Here is a 16368-nt window from a genome sequence, read left to right as displayed (position 1 = left end):
AATTGGAATAGAAAAGGCAAACTTGTTGATTTTCAGGATAAAGGAAGAAAGCTGCTGAAAAGGACCACTGCAACAAATGGATTCATTTTATTTTTGCTATCTTTAAGTGAGGGGTAGACTACCTGCATTTTATGCCAAATATAGAGCATGAATGAGAATATGATCTTCATAATGGGACAACCGAGTAGAGCTTTAATGTAATAATCAGATGCAGGGGGAATTTTGAGGTATAATACACAACAGAGTATTCCTTTAATTAAGGCACTCCAAATATAATGTATTTCAAGTTAGGGTTAGGTTTAAATACATTTAATGTAATCAAATTAAATTAAAATGATTGCAAACCTTAGGGGAAGAAAGGAAGGTAAGAGTTTAAGGGGAAACTTAAGGCTATTTTAATGTTATCAATAGGGAGGCAAAGTGAACACAGAATGTAAAGGTTAGAAAGAAAAGGTATGGCGAATACAAGTAACAAGCATTTGCAATGCAATAGGTCTCGCATTAGGAAAGTTTGAGCTATTGGTATTGTAAATGACAAATTTTGTATTTATGTGTTGGTTTTGAAAATAGCGAAATTAATAGCTTTGTCATTTACAATGCCAATAGGTATAACTTTCGCAAATGTGATACCTATAGCATTTGTAATGCAAATGTGTTATATTTACGTGACTTAGATGTATTGATATTACAAATAACAATGGCTTTTATTTATTTTTTAATAATTAATACTTAAATAAAAGTTAGTGTAATTTATAATGGCAATAGCTTAAAGTTTTGTAAATAACGTTTGTGAAGATTATGTTCAGTGTATTTTATTGTGACAAAAATCCAATAATAGATGTGAAATATTAACATCCTTTTGTGACATTTATAATAAAGCTTGAAATATTGAGAGAACATATTTGAACCAGTTGTTGAATTGTTGCACAGATTGATGCTGTGGTGGCGCTGAGTGATGTTGTGGTGGCGCTGAGTGATGTTGTGGTGCCCCTGAGTGATGCTGTGGTGGTGCGATATATAGAGTGAGGGCGATAGATAGAGTGAGGGCGATAGATAGATAGAGAAAGGGCGATAGAGTGGGGGCGATGGATAGAGTGGGGGCGATAGATAGATAAATAGAGTGAGGGTGATAGATAGGTAGATAGATAGATAGATAGATAGATAGATAGAGTGAGGGCGATAGATAGATATAGTGAGGGCGATAGATAGATAGAGTGAGGCCGATAGATAGATATAATTATGTGGCACTGAGTGGTATTGTGTGGAGTGTGTGTGTTGCATTCAGTGGAGTGTAATTATGGGGTGTGTAATTATGTGGCACTGAGTGGTATTTGGAGTGTATGTTGCATTGAGTGCAGTGTAATTATGTGGCGTGTAATTATGTGGCACTGAGTGATATTTGGAGTGTATGTTTCATTGAATGCAGTGTAATTATGTGGCGTGTAATTATGTGGCACTGAGTGGTATTTGGAGTGTATGTTGCATTGAGTGCAGTGTAATTATGTGGCGTGTAATTATGTGGCACTGAGTGGTATTTGGAGCGTATGTTGCATTGGGTGCAGTGTAATTATGTGGTGTGTAATTATGTGGCACTGAGTGGTATTTGGAGTGTATGTTGCATTGAGCGCAGTGTAAATATGTAGCATATAATTATGTGGCACTGCGTGGTATTGTCTGGAGTGTATGTTGTATTCAGTAGAGTGTAATTATGTGGTGTGTAATTATGTGGCACTGAGTGGTATTGTTTAGAGTGTATGTTGCATTGAGTGCAGTGTAATCATGTAACATAATTATGTGGCACTGAGTGGTATTTGGAGTGCAAGTTGCATTGAGTGCAGTGTAATTATGTGGCGTGTAATTATATGGCACTGAGTGGTATTATAAGGAGTGTATGCTGTATTCAGTAAAGTAATTGTGTGGCGTGTAATTATGTGGCACTGAGTGGTATTTGGAGTGTATGTTGCATTGAGTGCAGTGTAATTATGTAACATAATTATGTGGCACTGAGTGGTATTGTGTGGAGTGTGTGTTGCATTGAGTACAGTGTAATTATGTGGCTTGTAATTATATGGCACTGAGTGGGATTTGGAGTGTATACTGCATTGAGTGCAGTGTAATTATGTGGCATGTAATTATGTGGCGTGTAATTATGTGGGACTGAGTGGTATTTGGAGTGTATGTTGCATTGAGTACAGTGTAATTATGTGGCATGTAATTATGTGGCACAATGGTATCTGGAGTGTATGTTGCATTGAGAGCAGTGTAATTATGTGGCGTGTAATTATGTGGCACTGAGTGGTATTTGGAGTGTATGTTGCATTGAGTGCAGTGTAATTATGTGGCATGTAATTATGTGGCACAGTGGTATTTGGAGTGTATGTTGCATTGAGTGCAGTGTAATTATGTGGCGTGTAATTATATGGCACTGAGTGGTATTCGGAGTGTATGTTGCGTTGAGCGCAGTAATTATGTAGCATATAATTATGTGGCACTGAGTGGTATTATGAGGAGTGTATGTGGTATTCAGTAAAGTAATTGTGTGGCGTGTAATTATGTGGCATTGAGTGGTATTGTGTGGAGTGTGTGCTGCATTCACTAGTGTGTAATTATGTGGTGTGTAATGAAGTGGCATTGAGTGGTATTTGGAGTGTATGTTGCGTTGAGCGCAGTGTAATTATGTAGCATATAATTACGTGGCACTGAGTGGTATTGTGTGAGCGCATGTTGTATTCAGTAGAGTGTAATTGTGTGGCATATAATTATGTGACACTGAGTGTGTGACAATGCAGTGTGTGAGGGTGCAGTATGTGAAAGGTTGCAGTGTGTGAGAGGTTGCAGTGTGTGAGGGTGCAGAGTGTGTGAGAGGGTGCAGAGTGTGTGTGGGTGCAGAGTGTGTGAGGGTGAAACAATATTATTTGCCTCTTGCTTGTTTCAATGTTTTGCGATATAGAATGTACATCCTCTGGCGACGTTTGACGTTCGGTATCAAGTCCTTCACAAGCACAGCTGTGCGCGCACACACGTATATAGCATACCCCCACTCGCTACCCTGGATGTGTAAGGGACAGTGTCAGCTGCTCCAGGCATTGTAAAGAGTTGCTGGCCTCAAAACCCAAGAGTAACGAATATACCTTAAACACAACACTGCATGCATGCCTCCAAACACCGCCTCGCATCTCACCCTTCCCTGATGAAAGGAGGGAGAAACGTCGCAAGCACCGGAGAACGGCGACGAGCAAACCCCGAAGAAGAACCCCCCCCCCCCTGAATGACAGACATCCCCTCAAGAATGACAGATGGTCCACCATACCAGCACATGTCTGCCCCGAATGGGGAGGGGCGGGCAGATATGAGCGACTCTGGGAGACACCTTTCGAGAAACAACGGCGAGCCAAGTGAATAATAAGATTCGCATTAAATAGCATTCCTCGCTAGGAGTGTTGGCCCGCCGCCACCAGAGGCGGTTAGACATGTGGAAATAACGCCACGCTGAGGCCAGGCGCACGCTCGCTGCCACACTGTGCGTGATTCAGCACAACAAAAGCGTTTACCCCACCTTTATAGGAGTACATTAACAGCCAGCATTTTATAGCGAGCGCACAACGAAACCAATCGTCTGTCAAGGCAGTAAATAACAGGTGTCGTTATCACCGAACTCTACGCTCCTCGCTTTGCCACCATCTCATAGCCACCGGAGCCATTCGTTCAAGCCTCCCCCCACCACCCATGGAACTGTGGGCTTTAAGGGATATTAAAGCCATGCATACATCGGGTGGGGGGAGCAACAGAAGAACACTAGAATTCGGGGCGCAGGGCAGGTGAGAGGATGGGGTTCTGCCCAGGCACCCCGGTACCGACCATGACCGTTTAAACATTCCAGCCCCACGGGTCTGGTGCAGTGGCGGCTAGTAATATACTTAAAGTTAATTTACCTGGGCTGTACAGAAGAGGGCCGGGACACTCACTGCCTTATTGATTACTCCGTGGTTCCTGTTAGGCGGGAGTCGGAACTGGGGCACAACACTGCGTGGCGTGCACAATCCCGGGCGGAAGTCAGGCAGGCCGGGGGCGGGACATCAAGACACACCGGAAGCCCAGGCAGGAGCCTACCCAGCACTGGGACGTGTGGGCAGGAGGAGAATGGCGGCTGGCGCTAGCGGGGCTCCCGTGAGGTGAGAGAGCCCCGCACCGAAGGAAGAGACCGCCGCCGCCTGCAACGAGCCCTCGCCTGGAGAGCTGGAGACGAGTACCGGTGAGTTGGGGCCTTTGCTGAGCTGCGAGGGCGGAGGTGTGTGTGCGCGTGCGTGTGTGTATGTGTCTTGGAGTCTGTGTGTATGCGTGTGTGTGTGTATGCGTGTGTGTGTTTAAAAGAAACCGATGACTGTGGGGGGGGAGGGGGTGTGTGTGAGCGAGCGAGTGTCTGTCTGTCTGTCTGTGTATATGCGCGCGCATGTGTGCCAACTTCAAGAAATCGGAGCCGGGGATGTGCACGGCGCGGCGCAGGGCTGGACGTGCGCGTTCGCGCACCCAAATCCGCACAAAAAGCTCGTAACACCCTCTTGTCCCTAATTCCCCCGAGACGGCCAGCTATACGTCTCCAGCTGGACGCATCCTTCAGATGCTATTCCAGCGAGACCTAAAAAAGCAGTCAAACGGAAGAGTTAAAAGCGGCTCAAGTGGTTTATAGAATATGGAACATAGATTTTTATTGATACTTTTGCAGGTGCTGAGTACAGTGGGTGCTAAAGTCCGTTTTATGAATAGACTCTTCATTCCACAGCTGGGTACTGGAAAAAGTCATCATCTGTGTTAAGATCTAGACTATTTCTCCAAAGTAGTCCTCATTTGGGGTTCAGTCAGAGGTGTACCCTCAGAGTTCTCTTTATTGGAAAGTGTAAAGCTTTTAGGTGCTGCCCACAACACACTGGTGGTCTACTTGTATCAGATGACTGATCTTTGACAATATCTCAGGGGTGACTGTATGTTTTATTCCCAGTGTGTCGATAGATGGTCTAGGGGTGACATCTGTTTTGGCCTCTAGTGGGGAGGTTTGCTTTACTGATTTAGGTCCTCATTAGTGTGGTGCTGTTCAGCTTTAAAATTTTGATGGAGAATTGTTGAGGGTTAATTGAGAGTTTTGGATATGGTGAGGGTTGGTTTCTGTGTTTTGTTTATTTCGCAGGGTTGCTTTCTCTATGTTAATACAATGTGGAAACCTCTGTGGAGGGTTCAGGGGGAGAACAAGAACCTGCTAATAATGGCCTTCGTTCCACCTTTTTACAGTAATTGAAACGCTAATTCCTAGTATGACACAAGGCACAAGATGTAAACTGCATTGTAATATTTAGGTTACGTAGCCATGCGCACAACCGCAGACCATTACAGAAAAGAAAACAAGTCTTACCTCGTTACTGCTCCTGAGAATATTCTCTCTAGCATCCTATTGGATATAGCTGTGGATGAAAAAAGTGCAAAGAACACTTAATTCAACACAATGAGTGACGGAAATTTAACACGGTTAGACCATGAATATGTAAATACTCACAGCTAATTTTATTTGCATGTGCTACACAGCCTAAAATAATACCTAACCCATACCTAATGTCTACTCACAGAATGTAATAACATTAAAGTACTACTAATAAACACTATATTGTTCCATAGCTCTTGGAGTATTGTGGTACCCATGGCACAATTTTTTAAAAACATGTTTACCTCTGAGGCAGTCCTTCTAATCCCCCTCATTCTTCCCCCAAAAGTGCCGGAGGATCAGAGCGTCCCTACCTTTTCCCCTTATACACTTTGCAAAATAACTTTTCAGAACATGAGGAATAAATCGATCCTGCAGTACAGATATGATTAAAGGGAAAAAAAAGCTCCCCTAATTTTTGGTACTACAGGACTCCCCAGGGACCAACTGTCCTTATATAAGTAACTTTTAAACCCTTCATGCACACCCCAAGCACCTCCATTAAACGTTAAATGTCTCAATAACTGCTGAACGGATTTACACCACATCACAAGAAAGCATGCTTTTTGAGTAAAGTTCAGCCAAATTTGGTGTAATTCTGCTAAGCTGTTTTTTTCTGCATCACCTAGCAAAGTTTCCTATGGGAATGATCATGGGAAGCAATGTTTTGGCCACTCCCTCCTTTAGTTTGACACATAAGTACAAATCTTTCCATGAAGAAGCTGAGGCGGATGAACTTGGTCTTGGAATGTTTTGTGCACATTGGTCAAATAGGGCCAAAGTTATTAGCAAAACCCCAAAATCATTTTGCATGGAAAGTTTGTACTACCTATAACTACATAGTGGTGACCTGCCACTTAGTAATATACACGTGTGTGTGTGTACATACAAATATATATATATATATATATATATATATATATATATATATATATATATATATATATATATGCAAAAAACAGTCCATCTCGTTAAAGTAGACAAGGGGACACAACGGGACCAAGAAGCTCCATTTATTTTCGGGATGTGGCATAACGCGTTTCGGCCTTCGCCTTCGTCAGATGCGGACGCTCCCAAGTGTTGCTAACGCTGGAAACGTGAGTGTCTTTTATGCTGGCTCATCTAAAGTAGGATGTTTGCACACCTGACGTAGTTCAGCAGGATTCCCATTGGTGGTGAAAGATGGAAGGACTGCAACTCCCAGAATGCAGTTTGTACAGATGGCGATTTCGCGGTGAGTAATCCTGTAAGCAAGCTTCTTGCAGTGCATGGAGTTAGAGTGCTTGCTGTGAACGTCGTCAGTTTAAAGTTTACAGCGTTAAGTTTGAGCAGGAAATTCCTCTTGGTCCCGCACTTTCTACCTCGCGGTCCCCATAGGCAACAGGTCTGGAGCATTGGTGAAGTAACAATGTCTCTCCACACATTCGTGGACTATCGTGATAGCAGAGTCTCTGATCTTTGGGGTGCGAAGCTGTCTGGGATAATGCCATAACCCAGTACATATATATATATATATATACACACACACACATACATGGGCAGAGAATAATGTTTTTGTGTATATATAAATATATATTTCTATAGATGGATATATAGTCAGTGCTATAACCACAGTTAGATTATAGCTCTGCCATGCTCAGTACTCTATTTTGCCGAAAGCAGGTGAACAAAAAAAAATAATCCTATTTTAGCAAGACCAAAATGTGGTGGAAGCATCAATTATGGTGTACACGGTTTGTCGTATACCATAACGGAAAGTTTCAGTTGTTTTAGTGGCTAAACTAACTGTGTGCTTTTTTCAACAAAGTTGTTTTAAGATGCACTGTATCCAATGTTTCACTTGCATGGCCTGCAGCAGGGGACAAACGCTCACTGCTTGTGCAGCCGGCTTAGGACCCAGGATCCTCATTCTGCCCGGTCTTCACATTTTCGTTCAAAGATACCTGCAGTGAAGTACTCACTTTAAAGGTCTACTTGAAAATTACAATTTCACATAAATGTGTGTGCTTAGTAAAATGGCGTCAGAAAAATGTGGCTGCATGCTTGTTAATTTTTGCAAAACATGTGTATGTTCACTAATGGCTCTCTTTCCGTTTATTGTTCCATTTTTTTCCTGAGCACGATTCTCACAAATTATTCAAATTGAAGCCTGAATCGTATTTCCTAATAATGTAAATGTAACTGACATAACTTGCATATTTACTTTTCATGAGTTTAAATAATTAAGCTATTTAAGTCTTCGATCTTCGATGACCATCCTGCACAAACCTTTTTTGTTTCAGTGGAGAGAAACGTTTCCTTAATGGAGCTTTAATGGCAAATGCTTTTTTACCTCTTCCCCAATCATTTAACTTTTTTCTGGCACCAGATCAGCTTGAAAATTTGCCAGTTTCACTAATGATGTGCTGTGTCATGCATATTCCTCAAACTTGGTAATAATTATAATGTAAAAGACATTTCATATATGGGAAGTGTGGCTTAACCACACTGCAAAATAAATAAAATATTATATATACATATATTATTAAAAGTTCCACCCCACTGTCTCAGGACATAACACGGCAAGATGAAGTAATGCGCAAGTTTCTTTAATGGCTCCTCCTAACGCGTTTCGGCTGATCTGCAGCCTTGCTCACAGCGCTACGAGGAGCCATTAAAGAAACTTGAGCATTATTTCATCTTGGCGTGTTGTGTCCTGAGAGTGCGTTATCCCTGCAGTGGGGTTTAACTTTTAGTAATTTGAGTGCCGGTTCGCTTCACCGGCGCACGCACCACCTTCCTTGGGTCCGTGAAGGAATAAATAAATATATATCCCAGTGGAGGTCCTTGTTGGGTAGTTATAGTTAGGTCAGCTGCTCCATAGGAAAAGTATTTTTTGTGTTGCTAATAACTGAAAAAGCCTCAGGGGAGAGTGCCAAGAACGGGCGAAACACATGTTGGCTGCATTTTTGGTTTTTCTACTGCTCTGGACTATCACAGTAATACAGAATAAAAAGCAGAAAAAAAAAACTTGTAACCATTTCGAACAGTTACCCATTAGGGAATAAGATTTTCCAGAAGATCTAGTTTCCAGCTCTGTCCTATATCCAAATTCATCATTGATAATATTACTGTAACATTTCCAATTAAATTATTGGTGAGAAAGCTGTGCATGGTGGGGGCACTGAGAAAATGATTGATGAGAAAACTGAACGGTGGGGGCACTGAACACAGACACACGTGCAATCACACTCTCTCTCTCTCTCTTTCTCTCTCTCAATAGGTCTTAAAATAAATCATGTATCTATGGAAGCCTATCAAGAATAAATAGTCCAATTTTCTATAGGTTTTCAAAATAAAAATTAAGGCAATTTAAAAGGGTGATAAAGGTCCCTGTTCCCAAAATACTGATAAGACAACTTTTTCCCATTCCTTTTTTTAAGGAAGGAGTGAAAAGGAGGGCAAAGTAACTTCACAGGCAGAAGCATGAAAAGGCTGGGAGGACTATCACTGGTCCTTCTAGTGAGAGCATGTAAGCAGTATCCTATCATACCATCAGTGGCAGTCCTGGTATTTTTCAGGGTTGTCAAGGATTGTGTTAGGACTGTCGTTTATTCCTTAGTCTTTTCTCCTGGGAGGAGAAAGGTTGCTTCCTACAAGAGACGTTCATGCATAGTTATAAGCACTGAAAAGAATAGTAAGCTAATCCTAATAAAACACAGACAAAGGAAAAGGAAAAAAACAAGCACTGGCACAGCCAATAGGTTTCTCCTATGCAAGACCTATTGGCATTGGCAATGCTTTTTTAGTCATGGCATAAAGTAAATACAAACAAAGCAATAAATTACGGACTGCACTGACTTAGTCACAGCGTTTTTTTGGTTTACTTTAAGCCATGTTGCACAGGAGCCCTTGCTGCTGTGCAACATCTCTAAAAACAAAAATAAATAAAGCCAAACAGCTCTGCAAGAGCTATTTGGCTTAATGATTTTTTTTGTGGCGGATGGGAGGGCCCCCTGCGGCATAGGGGTGTGAACAGCGGGAGAGGAAGTAGGGCAGGACAAGCATGCAACACAAGCAGGGTGAGGTAAGGAGTTGGTGGAAGACGAGGAACAGAGGCAGGAGTGTACAAACAGAGCAGACAGCAAGAGGGGGAGAGAGGCAAACAACACGAGAGAGGGTGGGGAGGGAAGGTTTGGGCAAGACCACTGACTGTGGGAGGGAGTCAGAAAAAGCATAGACAGTGGGGGGAGGGCAGGAGGAATGCAGACACATGCACCCTTAGAGAGTGAAAATCTAAAAGTAAAGAAGAAGTACCTTGAAAAGTGCATGGCCAGAGGAGGGACACTGGCTTCAAATAGGAAACTGTAGTTGGTCCGTGCTCCACTGCAGGAGCAGAAACTGGGAGCCAAGGAGGGAGCCGGACCACTAGGACGAGATTGATGTGCAAGTCAGCCAATGGTATGCAACAGGCGGCCTCTAACTTCCCTTTAAGCTTCAAGTCTACAAGAGACTTCCCTTGTGTACAGCACAAGCGCTGTCTACACGCGAAACCTAACAAGCATCAAACTATCCAAAGATATTCCTCAGAAAAGCTTGCCCTGCTTTGGCTTCACTCTGGAATCCAAATTGCGGTATTAATGCCTCTAAAGGTATGCACCGACCTCCATGTAGCTGCTTTGCCTAAGTCAGTAATGATTACATTGCTTAGTAATGCAGCTGTAGTCTCTTTAGTTCTTGTTGAATATGCTTTAGGCTAACCAGATAATGTTTGATTACCATTACTATGACAAAGTAAAATACAAGAGACAATCTACCTACAAATAGACTGGATTGTTTATTCTTTTTCTTATGCACCAGCTCAGATACATGTAGTATACTGGTTTGACACAAAGGACAATCAGGAACAGACCCTACAGGCACTTACCCCTCCATTTGTTTGACTGAGGCCTTTATGATGGGGTAAAATACATTGTAAGCATTTCCATACTTAGTCAGACAAGCAGGAATGATCTGCGAAAGAGTGGTTAAAGTTGTTATAAAAAGGCCCCCATACGCTTTCAACATTCTTTTTTGTGAGGGTTTCTCCTGTACTCTTTTTTCTTCTCCAGGCCCAAAGCCTTCAGAGTCCCCAGTTCAGTCTTCATGTGTTGCATCTTATTATCCATGAGCTCCTAAAAGTGGTTTCAGAGAAAGGTAGGTTTAAAATATTCTGTTGGGCCTCAGGTTTAATACTGGTAAGGTGGAGCCACGCCGAACGGTGTAAGGCCTGACAATGATATCGATGAGAAGCCAAATCATATAACTCTGCAGCAGTACTGATCACCTGACTGGAGACCACCATTCCCTCTAGCAAAATGTCCAGGAAATCCTCTCTGTCTTGAAGTGTAAGCTTTTCTTGGAAACGTTGGAGAGTCTACCAAAGGGTATAGTCAGAATATCTGAACCAGGCAGTAGCGCTAGCAGAAGTGCCACAGAGCTTACTTCCAATTGAATCTATTGTTTTTTGTTCTTTTAAGTAGTTACTATAGAAGAGGGAATGGTAGGATGGTATTTTCTCGAGGCTGAAACAAACAAAGTATCTGGAGGTGGGTTTGCATGCAGGAAGGAGGAGTCTTGTTATGATGGTCTTTACTTCTTCTGTAAGCATGTTGGAGCAAGACTTCACAGAGGCTGAAATTGGGAAAATCTGGGTACCTGGCTCCAGCAAGCCTAGGAGTAAAGGTCTAGCAGAGGGGCAACAGTGAAGGGTTTCAAAAATACAATGCTTTACGTTAAGTTGTTGTAATAGGAGTATTATGTTTCACAGCTCCCCTGAATATTGTTGCGTCATAAACCGCCAAACCCTCAATGGAGGGCTGTGGGATTCCCCGCTTTTGGAAAGGCAGGGCTATACTCCCTTAACGGACTGAACAGTAATTATATAACTAACTAACACTAACACCCCCCCACCCGCCCCCCCAGTGGAGACTGCCATTGGGTAGTTCTAGTTAGGTCAGTGTTTCCATCGAAAATGACATCTTGTTTTGCTTATAACGTTGGCAACGTTGGACGGATCTTCACAAAACTTTCCAAAAAAGTGCTCTTATTTTGCCTAATTTGTGCACTGAAAGTTTCGGGGTGATGCGCCAAGCTGGGACAAAGAAAAGGGGGCACCACTGCAAAAACTGCTGAACACAGTAGCGCAGGCCAGGAAGGGATGTCTACAACGAACTGGCGGAAGGTTTAAAAATGCTCTCGCCAGATGGGGACAGATTTCCGTTTCCCTGGCTGTACTTCTGCGGAGGGAGTATGCAAAGACAGCTGCTCCCTAAGGACAGAAGCAATGCTGACTCCCGTACCATGCAGGGAGTCGGCTGGGGCTCCTCCCGCGGCCCCTAACTAGTGACTTGCGGGTGCCCCGGGTGGGCACCAGGGCATCCACCTCTGGCACCAGGTGAAGGTGTCCCAGGGACCTGGAAGGCTCGGGGAGGGAGGCCGCACACATCCCTCCCCTTAATAATGCAATTCAGCCCTGGGGATGGGGGAATGTGCAGCCCTTACCCCTTAATAGTGCAATTCGGCCCCGAGATGTGGACACCGAGGCCTACTATGGCTAGGGGAGGGGAGCCTAAGGCTGCCCTTCATTTAATATAATTTGGCCACAGGGGGTGGGGGTCTCTGGGGCCTAGTAAGGCTTGGAGAGGGAGGGCACATGGCCACCTACCCTTAATAATAGAGTTCGGCCCTTGGGGATAGGGTACCAGGTGCCTCAAGTTTTGGAGGGGGGTCCACGCACCCCTTCACCTATTAGTGGTTGGCCATGGGGAATGAGGGCACCAGGCACTCTTAAGGGTCAGGGAGGGGAGCATGCACCCCCTACCCGATAGGTAATTTTGGGCCCTGGGGCCCATGTGTACCCTTCCCTAATATAAATATGGTTGGCCCCAGGGATGAGGTCCCCGGGCCTATTTGGGCTCAGGGAGGGGGGACACACCCCCCCTCGCCTAATATAAATATGTTTGGGCTGGAGGGGTGGGATCCCCAGGGCCTCCTAATGCTCGTGTTAACAGGTATTCTATTAATAGTGTTTATGGAAAATGTTTTATCACCTACTCACCCCAAAAGCAAAGAAACCTGTGGGTAGTTTAAACAAAAAAAACAGAAAAGTTGATTGCACACCAACACTATGACCATCAAAAACAGTTGACATGTGAGGCATGTTCACTGTAATAAAATTCTCCCTGTTACCAAGACTTCATACTGCCAAGGTTGATGATTTTCCTCTTAGCTTCATTTCTGTAAAGCAAAAGTGTCTTGCCTTTTCAACAACTACTAAGGTAACAGAGGAGCTGCCCTCCTAGTGACAAGTGAATAGTTCTTTCACTTTATGCAACACTATGGAAGACCCAGGGCAGACCCACTCCTCATACAGATGTTTCTTTCTTATTATATATAAACAACTATATAAACAACGCTACTGCTACCGGCTTATGAGAGGTAAACAGCTTGCACCCACAAATATTTATGTCAAGCTAAAGAGTATCACCTTGTAATGAGAATTTTTATCACAAAAAAAATCATATCAATAAATCATTTATAAATGTGTGGCACTACTGCGGAGTTGATGTATTTTCTCATATCTGTCATGAGGATAATGATAATTATATGGTCAGAAGCTCTACAGTGAACAACCAGTCTCTAAGTGAGGGGAAATTGTGTATTTCTGGCATCGAAACCTAGTTTAACAAGGGGTCTCTGTGTCATTTTAGGACTAAGCAACACAGAAACACACATTCAGTACATTTTGTTATGTTTTCGACCTTTTTTAACCAGGTTGTCTTACCAGGAGTAATTTATGAAAGCCTTTATGTGTACACCAGGCAATGTCAACTTGAGCAAGGAACAGAATGAAATAGTGAATAATTTCCTTTTAAAATGTTCAAAAGTTAGTGTCCAGCCAAGTTGGTGCCCAATGGGAATTGGATCCAGAGAGTTGGGCCATTCACAGAGATCTCGCACAAGGAAGGCTGACGAAAGTTGGGCTGGGAACTGAAAGGCAAGGCATGGTCCTGAGAAGAAAGGTAGTCTGACAAGACAGCAATAAACAATGCCAGTAAATACTCTGCACTCGACACTGACATGCACTCGTAAACAAGAATTAAGTGGATTGTTCGCTTGCTGGCAGCTAGCCAGAGCAGCTGGATAAGAGCAACTGGAATACAGCATGATTTCCTAAGACTCGACCAAATGTGCAGCAGCAGCTAACAATTGTTGACTATAGTCACTGCTACACAAAACTAGCTTTTGTTATTTGAGATGCTGTTGTGGGACATCTAAAACAATCTGTGGTGTGTCGCATGATGTTAGAGATGTCATTCACATTGTTGCTGCAGCTCAGCTCTGCCCAGTATTCAAATTTCACTTGGCGCCACCTTGAAGAGCCAAGCACAAATAACAGAGAGCCACAGAGAAGTCCAATCTGGACATTTTCTCACTGGCCCAAGAAGAAACTGCCTACTTTCTCTAAGCTCTTTCGTCTTTCCTCTAGTTATTTATAAAGACTGTCACCATGTGATGGGGGATTAGTGTCTAGTTTAGTTTGTCATTTGAAGAGTAAATCACAACCTCCACCTTTTACAAAACCCTTCACCAAACCTTCATGGCAAGAAGGAGCACGACAACAAATTGTTTATCATCAAGAACATCAGGAGGAGAGGGTAATCTGGTAGAGGGCCATTACCTCTGAGAAGAGACCTTGGATATCAAACTATATTAACATGGTATTCATAAGTGGTAAGTTCCATTTTCTAATGTTTATAACACCACAAGAGATTAAATAAATACTTAGTCCTCAAAAATCAACAACAAGAATGTTCTTAGTTGTTCAGGATTTACAAGACTGTATGGGAATCCTCTACTTCATATGTTTCATTGATTTCAGCCTGAGACAAGAACCAATTCAAGGAGCTACATCTCACCTACAAATGACTTGTAGGTACAGTCACACCATGCCTCTGTATGAAGATCCCGGTCTCCAACCCCACCAGAAACCTGAAAACGTTCCCACTAGCATCAAAGAACACCAGTTTCTCCTCCTCAGCCTAAATCTGAACCACAACTAAAGCTCATCCCACGCCCTAATCAGAACCCGCCCCATTTTCAACTCTGTGTGAAAAAGAGAAACCAATGTTAAAGCTAGGTGCCCCTGCAGCTAGTAGTGGCACCTCATATCTGAAGCAGGTCCTTTTTCAATAACTGAGCAACTGTCCTATGCCGACTTGTATTTCAAGACTCAACATGGGAATCTAGCATGACTTGGACCCTGGAAAAAGAGGACAGTATGAGGAGCCTGCTGCTAAAAGATGCTTGAGACAAGATTAGGGACTTTGATATCCATTAAGTCATTTGGTAAAGGGTAGCAAAAAATAATTCAGTCTGGCCTTCTGCACCTCTAAATGAAATGTGTAAAGGAACACCGTTATGAGTGCTACAGCGGCTTTACTGGTTGGTTATGGTAAGCTCATGTTTTGCAACAATAAAATGAAAACACATTTGAATTTTAAATGAAATGTGTAGTCACTCTCATAGATGGTTCCTAGCTCAACTCTACTGAGGCCATAATGAGTAAAAGAATTAAAACTAGTTTAATTATATCTTTAATAGTAAACTTATTTGGACCCACGATGCAAGGCCTAAAATACACTTTTTCCTGGGGTTTTGCACATTTGAAAATAAAGATTGGGTCTTCATGGTTTAATCGACGAGCCAGAGCATTTTGTTTTCAGTACTGCCACAGAAAACTGAATTAATGAATGAGTAAAAACATCACATGTCCCTAAAAAAATGGATGCCCAAAGAATTAGAATAAATATGTGCTTATCAATGTAATATAAAATGATCAACAAAGAAAAAGAAAAGAAAATTTGCATTACGTGGTAAAGGGAAATTTGTTGTGAAAGGGAAAAACAAAATAGGGATAATAGCCTTTGGGGATGAATTGGGAATGAAGGAAGACGCTGCAAAGGGTACAAGCACAACATAGGTATATTTTAAATATTATAGCAGTCCTGCCAACATCAATGGAAGATTCCAGACATTGATAACCTATGTATTAAAAAACATGAAGAAGCACTGCTTGACACATTTAAAATGTTTTAATAAAAAATTGATTGCAACCTCCCTCTTCTATTGCATTCAAATTAGGACATAGGAAACATTAACCAAAGCATGATCTAGATAAAAATAGGTTACATATGGTCCGAAAATGTGACCCCTTAAACATGTATCGTTTTACTATAATGCCTTTATGTATGGAAAATGCATGAGGGAGAAGGAGTATGTGATCTTTAAGAGCAAAGACAGTGTAACATGATGTATAGACCAGAAACTGGGCACAGAGTGTTCGGAGAGCCTTGAGCCAGTACCTTCCAAATGAGAAATCCCTTTGAAGTGACAACATATGACCAAGTAATTGCCTTTTACGATTAAAAGCCTCATCAACATTTGTGGACGAGAGTTTCTAAGCACTACAGTTCTAGAAATACAAACAAAGATGGACGACCAACACACAAGAGGTCTACTAACAAAGAACTATTGGACTGAAGCCTGCCATACCATGATCATTGTGCCGAGCTAGATCTTTCTGATCAATGTACAGGTCGTGGTCGGTGTCCAGTTCCCAAAACTTGCAGTAGATGACGTAGAAATGTTCATAGGAGAAGTATTCCACAGATTGGTTAATGTCGTCCTCTTCCAACAGTACCACGTTCTGTCAATGAAAACAATAACTAGATTAAATTCACCAGAGATAAAACATTATCACACTGTCTCATCTTGCTAGTTATCCTGGTTGCACTTTCCTCCCTTTCCCTGTAAAGCTCTATTTAAGCATGCTGAGAAGTAAGCAAAAAATGTTTCAGTAGATTTAACAACATTTA

General features: G+C 42.5%; 1 protein-coding gene across 2 annotated transcripts in view; it reads right to left on the bottom strand.

Moving 5' to 3' along the window:
• PPP2R3B (protein phosphatase 2 regulatory subunit B''beta) overlaps positions 1-16368 on the bottom strand; it is a 357728-nt gene that overhangs the window by 116179 nt on the left and 225181 nt on the right. For both annotated transcript variants that reach the window (XM_078658212.1, XM_078658213.1), the window contains exons 7-8: positions 16046-16199; positions 5405-5453 (exon numbers count right to left, since the gene is read on the bottom strand). In XM_078658212.1, coding sequence (XP_078514338.1) covers positions 5405-5453; positions 16046-16199 — 203 coding nt within the window. The remainder of the gene's footprint in view (positions 1-5404; positions 5454-16045; positions 16200-16368) is intronic.

Source organism: Lissotriton helveticus, chromosome 8 (genome assembly GCF_964261635.1).
Source record: "Lissotriton helveticus chromosome 8, aLisHel1.1, whole genome shotgun sequence".
Taxonomy (NCBI): domain Eukaryota; kingdom Metazoa; phylum Chordata; class Amphibia; order Caudata; family Salamandridae; genus Lissotriton; species Lissotriton helveticus.
The sequence above is the reverse complement of the archived record's forward strand: the minus strand, read 5'-3'. Positions and strand labels throughout refer to the sequence as shown.